The following is a 16,785-nucleotide window of genomic DNA, read 5'->3' as shown; positions in this document are numbered from 1 at the left end:
ACGTTTTTCACATCATTTTTTAATGATTGTATTGGTTTTTTAATTATGTGCCCTCTCTGTATCGAAAATTGGTTTGTAACTGTAAAAAGAATTTAGACTTTTAACTCTGTTAACAATGACAAATATGTTGTGCCAATATTTACCAATGTTTTGAAAATTTTGTACATGTATTTGAAACTGTTATTCGTGCTGTAAAAAATAACAGCTGTTTCAAAAATGTTAAATGTGTTATTGGTGTCAGAATTTACCATCCAGATGCCGCCAGTTATCTTTCTGGGTTTGTCAGTACCATACATATGCTTGTGGGATCCATCAAAGTGGTAACATCTAAAATCGGCATCACTTCTTGCTTTCCTGACCCGTGATACATGTCATTGTATCCCAATTGTTAGATCGAGGCTCATGCTGTTGATCACTGAATTGTCTGGTCCAGACTCAGCTATTTACAGACCATCACCGATTAGCTGGAATATTGCTGAACACAACATCAAAATAAACTCACTTGCTCCTGCTTTCCTCCCATTTCCGACAGTTTATGATATTCACAAAATACTCTTCAGAGATTTCTTATACCCAACTCAAACTTAGTGTGTACAGATATGCACCTTTGACAGGACAGGAGCCTATTTTCATGGGTTTGAATCCCCAAATTTACCTTGATTATGTTTCAAGGTTTGCCAGCACCATTCATCATTTTAATGAGATAAATGGTGTAAAGGGATTTAGAACTTCGACCTACATCACTACTGACCAGCACACAGTGATGTGACTGAAATCCAGTTCCTAGTTCATCTTACAAACTCAGATGCTGAGATATTAATAATGCTACCTGAACTTGAGAGTTGACAAGCTGTCTGCATTAATGTATCTCTGCTATTTTGGCCATAACTGAAACTACAAACTAACTTGCAACAGAGTTTCAAAATTAGTTACCTTTATTGATTGTCAGCTAGTACGAAAGACAATCTATTACAGAGGTTATTTAAGCATATTAAACAAGCATGCATTACTAAGGCCAGACTGTTTTTGTTTTATGGTTGACAGAATGATTCAGTTAGCATGGTGTATAAAAACTGTGACAGATTGGAAGGGTTTGCTTTGTTGTTAATTACCGCAAAATCTCTAGTATTCCAGTGTTGTCTAAATAGTTCATTTTGGAACAGATGATCAAGTGATGAACATTACCAGAATTTATCCAGAATTCCAAATTACATGCCCAAGAGTTTGTCTGGTTATTTGTGCATAGGCATTATTTTGCTCTGATTGGCTATAAACATGATGAAATACAGGGCTCCTTTGCAAAAACATGGCAGTAGTTATTTCTTTATAACCAGAGTTAAGGAATGGACATTCTAATTAGGGATTATTGGCCGATATTTATTAGGACTAGTATTAGGAGACTTGGGGACTTTGAACTGGCCTAGATAAGTATCTACTCAGTAAGTACAGGTCTGCTCAACTGGGATGGATACAGTGATATACAGTCAAGCCTGATCCCTTGTATTTCCTTAACACAAGCACAGGTTGCTGGGGACCTATATTCTCACCTTCAGTCCTGGTGGGGTCAGTTTATGTGGAGAGCTGTTATGGGCAAAAATGTAAACATTGTGCACAATAGAAACATTGCTCACCTTTTCCAGTTTAGTATGAAACAATGGTAATTTTTGAAGTGCATATTTTCAAATATTTTCTTCTTGACACAAACTCAATTGTCTTCAAGAATGCAGTATATGAAGACAATTTTTGTACCCCTCCATGTATCAGCATACTCACTCAGGTCTGGAGTGGCCAGACGTTGTTGTGCTTGTATACAATGCATTTGAGGATGAAGACTTTTATGGATAGGCAGCTTTTTTTCAGCAGTGGATGCGACGTTTCGGTGTAGATTGTAACACCGTTATCAAGCAAAGCGAGCATGTTTTGCTGGTTAACAGTGTTAGAATCTAGACTGAAATGTCACATCCACTGCATTAAAGAAGATCTGTCCATAAAAGTCTTCATCCTCATCATGCCAATTTCTAGAATGCCACTTAAAGAAGTTACAATGCATTTGATAAGTTGTTATGAAGTAAAGTGAAAAAATTCCAATAGCTATTGTAAATTTGGATTTTGTGGTTTTTTTGCATCTTAATGTTTTTCAAGTCTGCACAGATATCTTGGCTTGGTGAAGAAACTGGTTATAATTCTATTTTTCTGGGTCTAGCTGGATTTGTGAACTAATTCAACTATTCCTTATGTTTCATGTTTGTGGCTTTTGAAGTACATGTTGAACCTAATCATGCTACCTGCGTGATGTAAACTAACATTGCATGTCGTAGGTCGACCTAATGAATTGCCCGTCCCCTACCATGGCCACGGCCAGTACTCGCACCAAGTTGGCACCACTATGAACCTGACTCCTGGACTCACCCCCGGCTCAGGTAACCACGGCATCGGTAATACCACATCCCTCGCTCCACTATCCCTCCTGGCTTGCATGGATTCGTATTTTCTCACATTGGTTGCACTTGTTTTTATTATGCCTTTCATTTTCTTGCTGTACTGAATCCTTTCTTTACTTTTGTTTTTTTCTGATGTCTTTTTTTTTCTATTCTGTTTTTCATATATACCAAATTTTACTGTTTCAGAATTTTGTGAATTAAGCTTTTGATTGCCTAAAAATCTTGATATGTTGGATGTTTTTGAACTGTTGAATGTTTTTGACTTGTGTGTTGTATCATTGATTATCTTGATGCTCAGATTTCTGTTTTTGAGTTACATTGGATGTACTATGTTTTAGTTTGGTTGATTTTTTTATGTATTCTGTTTAATCATGTTACTTGATGTTATTTACGTTTTTGGGTTTTAAGTTCCATTCAGGATGAAAGTCCTCTATTTTTTTCAATATGTAATGAAAATTTTTCAGATTTTTATGTGGTCTCTGATAATCCTTCCATTGATCTAGTGGATGGACTACCTCAAATTATGATAATTACACAAGACTCAGGACTTTCCTCTTGTTGGACGGCCATATCTTAACAACAGTTAATGCTGTAATGTCTTTTCAGAGTTGTATCCTCATAAAAATGTGTTTTAGGAGTGGTTGGGTAGTCTTGTGGTTTAAGCATTTGCTGAAGACCCAGGTTCAATTCCTCACATGGGTACAGTTAGTGAAAACCTTTCTGGTGTCCACTGCTGTGATATTGCTAAACTGACTCCTAAAAATGCATTTTCAAAGAAGGTTTTTTTGTAATCAGGAGAAGATTATGTCAGAACAAGGGGTGTAAACAATATGCCTGTTCATGATATTTGGTAACAAAGGATGCTATAAATACATTGTTACATTCAGGATGAAAGTCCTCTGTTCTTTTCAAAATGTATTGAAAATATTACAGATTTATGGGGTTTATTGAAAGGCTACATGTCAGTCAAACATATCCCACTCAGAATTTGTTAAGGATTACATGTTTCATGTGACCAGTTTGGTCCTTAACTAATTTTGAGTGGTATATATTGTCTGCGATTTCTAACTCCTTCAAAGTCTTATAGTTTGCAGGATTTTACATGGTGCATGATTCCTGCGTATTTGACGGAACAATTTTGCAAAAGACAAAAAAATTAAATATTAAATTTCCATGACTCCAAAATAGTGAAACTGACTCCCCAGTATAAATCTTGTAGTCATGAGGACTCCCATTTTTCAAAGTCTGGGTAAAACCCTGATTTTGGCACTGATGTGATGGAGAGAGAACTTTGTGTCGGTCAAGCTAGCAGAGAATGCTACCAGGAGCTGTTATTGTGTTTGGTCATTGGTTACATGGTGATGGCTCCACAGGGTACTAACATGATTAATGTCACTATTCATCTTTATTTAAGGATTTAATCAAAGTGGCATTGTTACAGATTACACCATTGAACTATGGCTGATTTAATTGCTTTTGTTGGCAGAACCAACTTCTCAGAAATCGTCTCGAGCGCCATCACCGATTGCAAACCAGATTTATGATGATATGGAAGGACAGTTTGCACCATCACCTCAAGGTCAGGGTCATAACCTTAAACATATATGTCAACAGTATTACAGAAGAGGTAGAAAGTGGATGATTTTTTTGTATTATCGTTGGATTGTATGTTGGTATACTGTTTGGACAATGCTGTTTTCTCATGCAGTAACACGGCGGATGTGTCACAGAGACAATGTTGATGCTTGAATGATGATTGTGCTTGAGACAAAATTGTTTTGATAAGTTACTGACATGTTTTACAATTGTTTGTGTTGTTGTCCCCAAACTCATAAAACAGTAATAATCGCCTTGTAAGAAGGAGAGTGTTTCTTGTGGATGTTTCATGATGTATCATACCATGAAATTTCATTACGGATTGTTTGTTGTGTAATAAAACAGTATCCTCAAGGATTTAAGAATGCCTGTGGCATTGTCATAACTGTGGATGAGAAAAGATAGTTTTGTAATTGTAATTTCTTTTTAAGCCTACATATATTGTGCAAATTCCAAACCTGCCTGTGTATTAAGCATGTTATCTGAGATTTTGAAGAATTTGGTTATTGATGTCAAGGGGAAATAACACCAGTAGTATCCCCTAAGGTATATTACCTGCAGAACTACAGAAAACATTCCATGTTGTATTCTTGTATCTGGAATATGGCAAATATGTACCTGATGTTAGAGTTTTACATGCTCAAGAGTGTTGGAATTGTTTGATTTTGTATTAAAATTTACCTCGGTCAGTATGTGAATCTTGATAGCATATACAATCTTCTGAAAATTTACTAACAGTTGGATTGGTGTTAGTACATTTGGGTGGTCTCAGAAGGTACTGGACACAGATTGGTGCAGTCATTGTATGGTATGGAGAAAGCACAAAACGGTTTCTTTACGGAGTCTGTTTCTATGAGATGCTGTTGGTCCAGTTTGTTTTTCTTTGCATTATTCTTTTGTTTTTCATAGCATTGTCCTGTTGTTTTTCATGAACCTGTAACCTGCTGCTTGTTACAGGCATGACCCCCGTGTCCTCACCCCAAGGCACAGCTGCCCCACCGTCACAAGATATGAATCGAACCACAGGGATCACTGGCAGGAGGCAGTACCCTCAAATGGTAGGTAGAGGGAAACAGATATGTGTTAGAAGTGAACTACAGCAGCCTATGCTGTCATGAAAGGCACTAATAGGATTGGTTGGTCAGGTTTGCTGGCTTGGTTGGCAATCATAAGTTTGTCAGTTACTAACTGTATTATTTACTGAGTCATATAGTAGTTGGAGTATAGTTGGAATATTGCCGAGTCCAACGTAAGGCCACAAAGAAATTAAAACACTGTGGTTAGTGTGTCACATTTTTTATTGTTCCACAAACTTATTTTAGAGTATGAAATGACTTCATGGATGAGTTGCTCACGTGGTGACGTGGTAACCATTCAGTGTGGGTATTTGCTCATGATATCAGTCACTGAAATGATTGGTCCAGAGCTAGTTCTTTACAGACTGCCAGGATATAATTTGTTAGTAAATATGGTCAATGTGAATCAAGTAGAAAAAGTAATGTGATTTGTGTAAATGTTGAATCTTCATGCTGGTGCTTGAAATGCGATACAGAAGAAGTACTGTGTTGTGAAACCAAAGTCATTTACTCACGCATTCCTCTCTTGTAGCCCTCCAACTCCATGCCACCTCCACAGGGTCAGCAAGGACCACCCCAAGGATACCAACCAACTGGAACGCCAGGATATCAGCCTACTGGTGCACCAGGATACCAGCCTGGCACTGCACCAGGCTTCCAGCCAACCAGCACACAAGGATACCAGCCCAGCAGTACCCAAGGGTATCAGCAAGGTTACCAGCCTGGAGGTGCACCACCTCAGTACCAGGCACCCCCTGTGTCACAAGGGTATCAGGGACCACCCCAACCAGGCTATGGTCAGATGCCTGGGGGACAGCCTGCCCCTGGTCCAATGTCAGGTCCAACAGGAGGGTATCAGCCAGGGACTGGAAGCACCAGCCCAAATGACATACTGTCAAACTTCTCAAATATGGGTGTAGCTGTAAGTAGTGTTTAGCCTTATTATTATTTTTATCGTTTTGCAAAATATTTTTGAACTTAACTCTAAACTGGTACCACTGTGTGTGTGAAATAGCTACTGGCCCACTAACCCATGGCTAGTAAGAATCCAGACGGATCAGTAAATCACCCTTGTCACTGGCCCACCTGGATAGTGAATTTTCATGGGGTCATTTTGTAAATATATCACTCTCTCCGACTTAGGTTATTGTACACATTTAAATCATGATAGCTCAGGACCTCAATTTTCAGCTTAGTGATAGACCAGTGTCTACATTAAATTTATGACTAGAGAATTATTTTGTGGGCTAGTAGTTTAGGCATGTAGGCATGGCTAGCAAGACTGGCTATACTAGCTATACTAGCAAAATTTGGAAACTGTTTTGCATTCTGGTACCAGTGGAGGAAACTTTGAGAAGATGGTTGACATTGGATGGTTGATTTGAGGTGACATGATTTACTGTCCATATGCTTCTCTTCTGCCTCTTAGTACCTAATAATAGTGGATTTAGATTTCAAGTCATTATGATAATGGTTTTTTTGAGTATAGAAAATCCCTGAAGTGTCAGAAAAAAATTGATTGTCTGATGAGTGTATAAGACATGAATGATGTCAGGAGTTCCTCCCACAGAATACTGACACCACTTGACACAAACTTCCTTTGCACAAAATATTGAGGTTCTGTTGTAAGACAAGACATGATTCGCATTTCGTGCTTTTGATGAGGCGAGTGATCTGTCTTGTCACACTTCACAGTAGCATACTGCTGATGTATCAGAGCATCACTGTCAGAGCCAGTCAAGTGGGCATGTACTTCTTTCTGAATCATGATGAGTAGGTAGGCAACAGTATCAATTATGATGTTGATTTCAAAATAATAAACTTCTATATTATCCAAAGTATATGCATGACAAAGAATAATATACACGAACAGTTAAATATTAGAAGCTGCAGTGACTGAATAAATTGGGTGTCTTTGTCTTTGCTGATATTGTGCCTGACTCTAAGTTTGTGGGCTAAAATCCTTGATGGACTTCACTCAACAAAAGTGCCTAAACTTGTACTTTGCTGAGAAAGTATAATCCAAAATATGACATATGTTACATCTCGAAATATGGTATGTCATCTCCAGAATGCCTTGTAGGGAAGAATTCTGAAACGGCAGCTTTTCTTGTGTTCCCAGGATTCCCAGCGCTTTCTGAACCTAATGCAGGAACGCCGCCTGATCCCAACAGATGGCCTTGAGACGGTAAAGCCAGGCTTTCAACATGACTTCAAGAAGGTCAACTGTAACCCAGAGTAAGTAAAATCATAAATTTATGTCATAGGGCTCCTTTCATGAAGCAACCATAACTTCCATTCTTAAACATTGCACTAAGGTTACCTTAGTGACTTGCGGTTCCCATAGTGCTTTATGAAACGTGGCCCAGATCAACATCACTTCAAGAAAGCCAAGAGTGATATCATAACATTTTGTGCTTTAGATGAAAAACAAGCTTCAGTTATTCATAGTTTAGGTCTTTCATTCAGTAAACATATTTTCTCATTTCAGTATATTTCGATGTACACTGAATGCTATACCACAGACGTCATCATTACTGAATAAAGCACGATTACCCCTAGGCATCCTAATTCATCCTTTTAAAGATTTGTCGGTAAGTAATATTCTGTCACATCTCACTTCCTGCTTTTCCATCCCAATACATTTTAAGGGAACAATTGAGAGTAGACAGTTGACCTAGAAGTGATTGTTTGCCTCTTCCTTAGCTTATTATGAAGAAAGGATGTGGAATATAAGAGACCCTTTTTGTTCCTTCAGAAAATGTGAATTGTTTGAACTTACAGAGTAGTTCATGGTGTTAAACATGTTCAAGTCGCGATGTTGAGATGACAGAAATGAAAAGTTTTCTTTTTGAGGGTGTTTCTGAAAGCAAAAATAAGGTGAATAACGTTCTCATATGCTGATATCAAATTCATCTACATTGTCTAAACTGGCTGAGACACTCCTGAAAACTTAAAAGAATGGGTTTGGACACATTTTTGCCTGCTCATGCATTTAGTTTTATTGAAAACAAGTGTTAAAATGAGGAGATCCATTCTTATTCAGATAAACATGTGTTGATATTCAATACAATGTCTAATTATTTTGTTTGGAAATTTGTCAGCTCTTGTTGGTCAAGAAGGCTCCTTATTGTTCCTTGTTCTTTCAATTTTCTTCTGTTGCATGATGTTGTGAATTGTTGTTGCCTGTAGAATGTGATATCCCTCAATTCTCTACCACAGTTATTGCGTAATCACTGTACTTTCTCTGATGATGGCATGAATATCAGTTATTAACCTGACCTCCTTTTATTATTCATCTGTCACCAAAATTGTGAAAATTTTGGAATAAACATGAAAGAAAACTGCCATTAACCATAGGAGGTATTTTATGTCATTGTCATGTTCAGGGACACTTAAGTAGTGGTAGTGTATTTCTGTAGTAAGTTAATTGATTAAATCCATCTCAAGGCCTCCTTGTATTGTTCTCCCACCTTTCCAGACTGCATACATAATTTTGTGCAACAAACTGTTCTGGTCAAGTTGAATTCTTGATAACACTTGAAATTTAACTTTTAAGAACATAAAAAGTGAAAGTGAGAGTTATTAATGGTGAAGGGAATATAGTAAAAAATACTCATTTAGTGATTTATTCATCATTATAGTGGAGACGCAAAAATCTAAGGGACTTTTAATCATGAATGAAGTATTCAGGGCTCCAATAGAATGTTTGCAATTGTAAGGCTTTTGTATTCAGTACAATGTGAGGTCAGTTTGTAAATGTTTGCATGGTCCAGTTTGAATAAAGATCATGGTCAGTAGGGCTAATTTGAAATAAACACGTCATTCATTACCTGAATATGTTACAGCATGTCGTTATTACAGAACATACAATTACCTGGATGATAAAAGGAATAGCCATTATGCAGATATGTAAGATGCTATGTTTATGATGGATGACAGGTTCAATGGGTTCAGTTCTCACACTGGTTTAGACTATGTCAGCATGATGTAGAGCAGGATTTTGTCAGGTACTTCATTGATAGTAATCCTGAAAATGTTAATCTCAATTTCAAAAGTGTTGTATAATGTAACTATTAACTAGCAAATGTAGGTTAACCTGGGGTTGTATTTATGGGTAAGCCCAACATTGTATCAGTAGGTAAACCCAGCCTTGTGTCTGTAGGCATGCTTAGCATTGTTTCAGAAGGTAAGCCTGACAGTATCAGTAGGTAAGCCACACATTTTATCAGTAGTCAAGTCAAGCATTGTATCCGTACATAAGCCAAACATGGTATTCATAGGTAAGCCCAGCATTGTATCTGTAGTTAAGCCGCACATTTTATCAGTAGTCAAGCCAAGCATTGTATCCATACGTAAGCCAAACATGGTATCCATAGGTAAGCCCAGCATTGTACCAGTAGGTAAGCCCAGCATCGTATCCATACGCCCAGCATTGTATCAGATGGTAAGCCTGGTGTTGTCTCTGTAAGTGTTCCTAGTGTTGTATCCATAGATAAGCCCAGTGTTGTATGTAGGTAAGCCAGATGTTGTTTGCTTGTGTGACCGTTCCTCCTTGTATTCCAGGAGGTCGAGGAGGATGGTGTAAGTAGTTCGTCTCCTTCTCCTGCCCTCATGTATCATTCATTCATTGTCTCACTCAGGCAGGGCGCAGGACAAGCACCCACATACCCTGTACACTGAAACCTTGTTTGTCCAGACAAGGTTGAATTTGGAAAGGGAACTTTCTTGACCATTCTGTCATAGCAGTGTGTAGTCATAGCTATCGGCCGTGGGAGCTGTGCCAATTGACACTTATCAGAGGGGTACACAAAGTACGCAGTCTAGACTACTAGTTGTCTGACTTCCCTTTTGTGGAAGTCACAGTGGCTGAGCGGGCTAGGCAGCTGACTTTGTTTGCTGGTGATTATAAGCCTAACTCTGAGGGTACAGGTTCGAATCCCAGATGGAAATCCCTGAAGTCCCAAATATGACGTTGCATTTGACCACTTCCTGAATGGCATTACGTAATTATTCTGTGATAGTTTGTTTCACTACATTTGTATATGTGGACTGTATCAGCAAGGAATAATTGTCTGGATTAGCAAGGTTTCCATGTACTGATTACCCTATACCATGCATGTCTAAACCGCTGTTTAGGGTGAGCATGGTAAGTAGTATATTGTTACATTAAGACTACATTTTGGTTCATTAAATATTACTTTCTTAAGCATGTTATATGCATTCTTAATGTCACAAAAATGTGACGGAAGGTAAATAATAAAAGACAAGTGTCGGTTGATAGAATCAAACCAATATGTTGTCATACTTGGTTGAGGGTTACCATGGTTACAAATGTATTTGCAATATTGTGTTGTCTGTGGTGCAAGGGTTCAAATGAAAACACACACTGTAATTCGTTACAAGCTTTATTTAGATGTCTTTGAGAGAAGTGGCCATTTACCATTACATATCGGTCTGATTCTTAGGACTTTCTGGAACCAGAGTTTCTTGTGTGTGTGCTTATAGGCTAGTTTAATAATATGATTGATTTCTTCTTGTTACAGTATTCATATGACATTCATTACCTCTGACACAGATGTGATACATCAGACATTTCTTCTGTCCTTTTCAAGAGTCTTACTGCTGTAACTGAGGGTTGTTCCCATTGGTATAAAGGGCAGTCTGTAAAGGCAAACATTGAAAACAACCCTTTGACAGACTGGGGACATTATATGCTAGAAACAGGCACTAGCACACTGACTAAAGTCATCTTACTTTATTAGACCAAAACTTAACGGCCTTAAGGACAGGCTATTTTTGAGGCAGGCCATTTGCAGCATTTTGAGAGATAATTATGTAATCTTGTGTTCATATTTGGCATTGATGGTAATATGAGGATGATAGGGATTCGAGGTCTGGCTTGGTACATTAGATACATTATTGTGTCAGTGTACCTACAATGCACTGATAGTTGATTATTGTCCACAAAATTAGTAACTGAATTGTCGGGTGTACAGGTTTTCGTATAAGTGTTATAAATTCCATTAAGCATGAATGTCAGGTGTCCTAACATGACTTTAGATTTAAAAAATAAAGTAGAAAACGTATAGATTCCACAACCTCTTTTCATTATTGACAAAGAAATGACCAGGTAACCAATGTTATTCGTTACTTTCTACAGCTTTTTGTCATTTTAGATACTATAGTGTTGTATGGCATTGAACATTTATGATTTGCATGTACATGTGGGTTGTCATGTTCTCGTCTGAATACAACAACTGGGTCAAACAACAACATTTTTACCTGATTGGTTTGAAATTGGGTATGAAATATGGAACCCTTAAACTGTTAAGAATCCCACATGAAAAACAAGGGGTGTCATTTGACAACCCTGATGTTTCATTGTGTGTGAGTCCATAAATATTTTTGTCACCAAAAAAATCCACACAGCCAGTACCTCTCTTAAGTTTGAAGAATGTTTTAAAGTAAAGGTTTTAGGTTCCAATCCCAGGTAAATCAGTAACCGAGTCCAGTCTTTACTAATACAGGTGATATAGAATCATTTCATGTAGCTTAATCTTTTTCAAGCACTGCATAGGAAACGTTTGTAAAATTCATAAATTCGGAATCCAATATTGATTTATTCCATTATACATCTCGACCTTGACTTGTAAATATTTGAAAAGGTTCAACAAATAATTGTCGTGAGCAGATGTTTCTAACTGCCTGAACTCTACCTACTGGCATTAGTTGGCATGAAGGTCTCGAACATTGATAGTGTGATATGATAATTCTTTGAATGCTTCCACATACAAATGCCTAATATCTGTTCTCACATACCTTTTGATCCTGTGTATAATTTTTCTGTTTTTGTAAGCTTGCAAGTGTAGTAATATCTACATAGCATGCTAGGAGGTTTTGAATTATGTATGCAGGTATTCTGTGATTGGTACTTCCTTGCTTATTCATTGTACTACATTTCCATATTCTATGATGTTAAACACCTTGGTGCAATGTCTCTTTGGTTTGATGGCTGATTTAACATCTGTTAATTCAGAGTAATTTCAAAACAAATTTTGAAAGTCTGGGTTGGAAGCAGTATTGACAACCTACCCTTGTCGTAAGAGATGACAGATGAGATCAGGCATTCTGACTGCCCAACTTGGTTGATACATGTCATCATATCCCAAGTGCATAGATTGATGCCTATGCTTTTGATCACTGGATTGTCTGGACCCAACCTTGAATATTTACAATCTGCTGCCACATATAGCTGGAATAATGTTAAGTGCAGCATTGAACAACAAACCCAACAAACAGTACTTATCGCAGGTTGCCAGGTTACCCAGTTGTGGTGGTCATCATTCACTATTGTTTGTTACAGTGGAGATAGATGTGTTTTAGGGGAGGGGGGCACTGGTAGGCTGTAGGGGTCAGTATTGTCCAAACAGTTCATTGTGTGGATGGACCACCTGCCAGGAGAGCTGAATCTCTATAGTGTAATCCTCTGCCGAGTCATACAAAATTTGACAGATGGTACATATTGTTAACGCTGCCTGGTGCTCAGCATTAACAGGTAACAAGGACTGATTACTTACTTGGAGTCAATATACTGTATCTGTAGGGGGTATATCCTAAACAGCAGCTGTAGTCATCACTATCTGCTGATATACTTTGGCTGTAAACACTGTTTAACTTCTTGGTCTTGTCAATAACAGCTAACAGAATGTATCACACTTGGAAAGAGCTATATATTCTATATCTATCTGTACATTGTACTTGCATTGGCAGCCAGGCACGGGCAGTTTATTGTACAAATGCATTAGTCTTGACTGCGACATTTAACCTAAGTTTTGAATCTATTGTGACAGAAACAAAAACAAAAACTTTCCTACAGCACTTACAATTACTTGTATTATTAAAAATTTATCATATTCTGGAATTAAATTGAACTACTTTATTTTGTGTGCCACTCTAAGTCTATTTTCTAAAATCGCCAAGATATTGCTGGAACATTACCAGAGATGGCGTAGAATCAAATGCACTCATTTACTCAATTTTCTAACCACCCAAGGTGGCTAACTGTGTATTACCATCGATACATGAGGATGAGACTGTCATGGCAGGATATGTATTCTAGCCTGTGTTGGTTGTATCTTCTAGTCTTGTTCTAACAGCTCAATTATTTATGGACTGCCACCATATAGCTGGAATGTTGCTGAGTGTAGTGTAAAACTTAAACTCACTCGCCCTTTTAAGGCTGAATTCCTGTCAATCTGGGTTAAATCCCCTCCTTGTGTTATACCATTCCATTGAGAACTGATAATGGTTGATGTGATGAAAGTGTCATGTTCCCTTCTTCCCACGCAGTGCCTGTCATGGTGATGATATATTTGCATGTAAAGATGTAGTGGATATGTTTAATTAAAGCTGAAACAGCTTGAAGTTGTTGTAATGAGTAGGGGTTTTCTTGAACTGCGTTGTAGATCTGAGATCACAACAGTGGTAAATATATGGGAAAAACTTTCTCCCATTGTATCTTATCAATATATGTCTGTAGTAGTTACTTTAAACCAATCACCATGACTTCAGGTAAAACTGACAGTCTACCAAACCGTGAAGACGAAGATCTAGGTTGGAACAGACTTGAGCAATCCATGTTTGTAATAAGATGCAGTTCTATATCAAATAGTCAGGCTCGCTGACACCGTTGACTCATGTCACTGTAGACCAGTTGTAAACATTGATGCTCATGTAGTCAGTCATTAGATTGACTGGTCTAGACTGGTGTATTATTTACAGGCCACTTGAGGCTTGGGAGCCTGTGTGTCCATGCCATCTAAAGGCTGTAATTCACTGTGCTGCTCTACTTGTGTTTGAATCCATGTTTGTCCTATTATGCTTTAATTTTGTCAGCATCATACCAGATTGCAATGGTTTCATCAAAGAGAATGCCTGAGACCTACAACGCTTCACCTTTTCCAGCTACAATATGAAGATAATACTGGAATATTATTCCTTATAATAGAAATTTGGTAATTTAGGACATGAAATATGCAACCTTTAGTTACAACAGTACATGCTTGCTGTTGCCGATATCTCTGATAATATGGCTCATGCATCCTGGGTATATTAGCTAACAGATGTTTAAATTATTACTTTGAGGTCTGATGATGACTGATTCTCTTCTCTGAAAAAAACACCCAGCACGATGGAATAAATTAAGGTTGTAAATGTATGCATGATTAACATTAACAGATGTTTTTTTGTCAAAGTTACAAAATGTGTATGTCTGCATGTTTAGTTAGAAAGAACACGATCGATCCTTTGCATACATATATGAGTGTTGATGGTGAGTAGGCACAACAGGTTTCATTTCTGTTAGTGACCCGTTAATGCACTGCCATGTTGCTGATGGCTGCAAATGTATGACAAACGAGACCACATGACATGTGGATTTTCACCACGAAAGTATATGGTTTAAAATGTAGTGCTCCAATGAACTAGTACAATTTGTGAGTTTTTGAGCCCTTGTTAAATTTGTTTGTTGGCTAATATTCTATCCTTATGATTGAAGTGTAGTGAACAGAAAGAGATTTGGTGTGCTTTTTGTTTAGCACTGCACTCAGCAATATTCTAGTTATATGTCAGTGGTCTTTAAATATTCAAGTCTGGACCAGACAGTCCGGTGATCAACAGAAAGAGGGCAGTGTTATTGCCTTGTAGTTTGAACACAGTAGGACTGGACAAATTAAGGTGATATTGTTGGTTTTGTTAGTCAGGGAAGAACAGTGTAATTCGTAGTGTTAGGAATTGGAAGCCAAATCCACTGTTCATTATTGGAGCACTTGCAGTCAATGATTGATTATTGATTTTGATTATTTCGAAATGTATGCATTTTTAATGTAATCAGCAATTTCACCAGTTTTTTTTCTAATTTATGTCTTTAGAACTGATACTGTCATGCATTGAAATGTACACATGTAAGAAAGACACTGGAATTGTAATGAAACAATAAAAAGTGGTTAAACTTGTACAATGCTCATAGCTTTACGCTGTTGAGCACATGTTCATGCATGTATATTCATCAAATTTAATGGTTAGTTCAGTTCATTCAGGTGTGTTATACTAAAACAACAATTCTGATTCATGGTAAATGTTTTTTACAATCAATAATTTTTAATTCATCTTTCCATTGATTTTCAATATTTTTTGATCAACGGAACACCATTAATTCCATTGGTTACTTCAGCATTGCTACATGCAAAGGAAGACTCAGCTATGGTGTCAAACGAGTACAGGGAATTTATCCTTATAGAACTGAGAACTAATGCTGTAGATAATGAAGAATGGACATGATAAGTTTTTCAGTATTCATTGGCATTCATCAGATTACTGATCAGCTTATATATGCCTGCCATTGGCTGTCAACAGCTGTCACGTCTTTCGCCTGTTTCAAAGTTCAAAGTTACTGTCAGTGTCTGTCACAAAGCGTTTTGAAATGACTTGCAGTTACGCGAATTTTGATTGTATTGAAAATGGATATGATTTGATCCTGGAGAATGTTTGGACTTTTTACAGGGCAGAAATACTTTTTAAAAAGAAATGAAAAGATTTCTTTCTAACTGTCTCATTTTGACATGCTATTTCAGCATAAGGAAATTCAATTGATGTTTATGAGTATAATAATGCATATGACTTTGTTTACAAATTAATAGTTTATAAATATGTATATTTCTGACCTTGTAAGTATTCATTTGCGTGATCTTTTTATTATCTTTTCTGCGTATATTGACCTGAATATTATACAAAGTGAAGGCAGGTACAAGTAGCTGTGTACAAGCTGGTTGTATGCAGAATATTTAAATAAGCATGAAAATGCTGATAACAGGTGGAGTTTTTTCACAGTTCTATTTGACAGAGGAGTTACATGTATATAGTTCGTGTCTTGAATACAAGAACAACCAGTCCTGTCTGCCCTTCCACCACAGAGCAAATAGTCTGTCATATATACAGTGCAACACATTGGAAGATAAATATTAATATTAATAAGCAGCAGTATTTCCTTTCATGAACATATGGTGCAGCCTTTGAAATGGTTATTGTTTTTAGACTCATCCAGATTTATTTAGACAACTTGCTGATTCTGAGTCGAATGAGACAATGCTGTTCACTATGTTCATGTTTCCTGTCAGTTGATTCCGAATTATTAACCTCAAATGTTATGTGACAATTACCTCCTTGGATATATACATCTTTAGCTCAATTCATTAATAGAGGACTTGCTGATTAGTGTGAATTACAAAGGATATGAATGTTTTAATATCTCTCCACAGTAATATGTAACCTCTGTGATCAACTCGATCATCCAATAACAGAAACATTAATATAGAGGACTGGCGAAGAATGTGTTGGTTTGCTTAAAGGAGAATACTAACCTAAACTATTTTTTGATATATTTAAAAAATGCATCCTAAAGATCTCTTTTCGTATCAAAATTTCTAAAAAAAGTATGTAAAATTGCAATAGAATCATGAAAAACGACCTCAGATTTCAGCTTATTACGGAAACACCCGACAGTTAATGAGCAAAGGTTGTATCACGTGACATGACATCAAATGTGGCTATTGCTGTTGGCTTCCTCTTTGGTTATACAACTCTTTGGTTGACAACTTGAGAATCACTATGGA

The 16,785-nt window shown here is 37.2% G+C and overlaps 1 protein-coding gene across 3 annotated transcripts in view; it reads left to right on the top strand.

Moving 5' to 3' along the window:
* LOC137284516 (protein transport protein Sec24A-like) overlaps window positions 1-16,785 on the top strand; it is a 38,279-nt gene that overhangs the window by 4,725 nt on the left and 16,769 nt on the right. Inside the window, exons 3-9 of one of the 3 annotated variants that reach the window (XM_067816345.1) lie at window positions 2,319-2,435; window positions 3,928-4,020; window positions 4,995-5,095; window positions 5,646-6,035; window positions 7,236-7,351; window positions 7,605-7,707; window positions 9,680-9,697. In XM_067816345.1, the coding sequence (XP_067672446.1) occupies window positions 2,319-2,435; window positions 3,928-4,020; window positions 4,995-5,095; window positions 5,646-6,035; window positions 7,236-7,351; window positions 7,605-7,707; window positions 9,680-9,697 (938 nt within the window). The remainder of the gene's footprint in view (window positions 1-2,318; window positions 2,436-3,927; window positions 4,021-4,994; window positions 5,096-5,645; window positions 6,036-7,235; window positions 7,352-7,604; window positions 7,708-9,679; window positions 9,698-16,785) is intronic. The other 2 variants (XM_067816347.1, XM_067816346.1) reach the window with 2 other exon arrangements.

Source organism: Haliotis asinina, chromosome 5 (assembly GCF_037392515.1).
Source record: "Haliotis asinina isolate JCU_RB_2024 chromosome 5, JCU_Hal_asi_v2, whole genome shotgun sequence".
Taxonomy (NCBI): domain Eukaryota; kingdom Metazoa; phylum Mollusca; class Gastropoda; order Lepetellida; family Haliotidae; genus Haliotis; species Haliotis asinina.
Note: the sequence above shows the minus strand (reverse complement) of the source record. Positions and strands in the feature narration are given on the sequence as shown.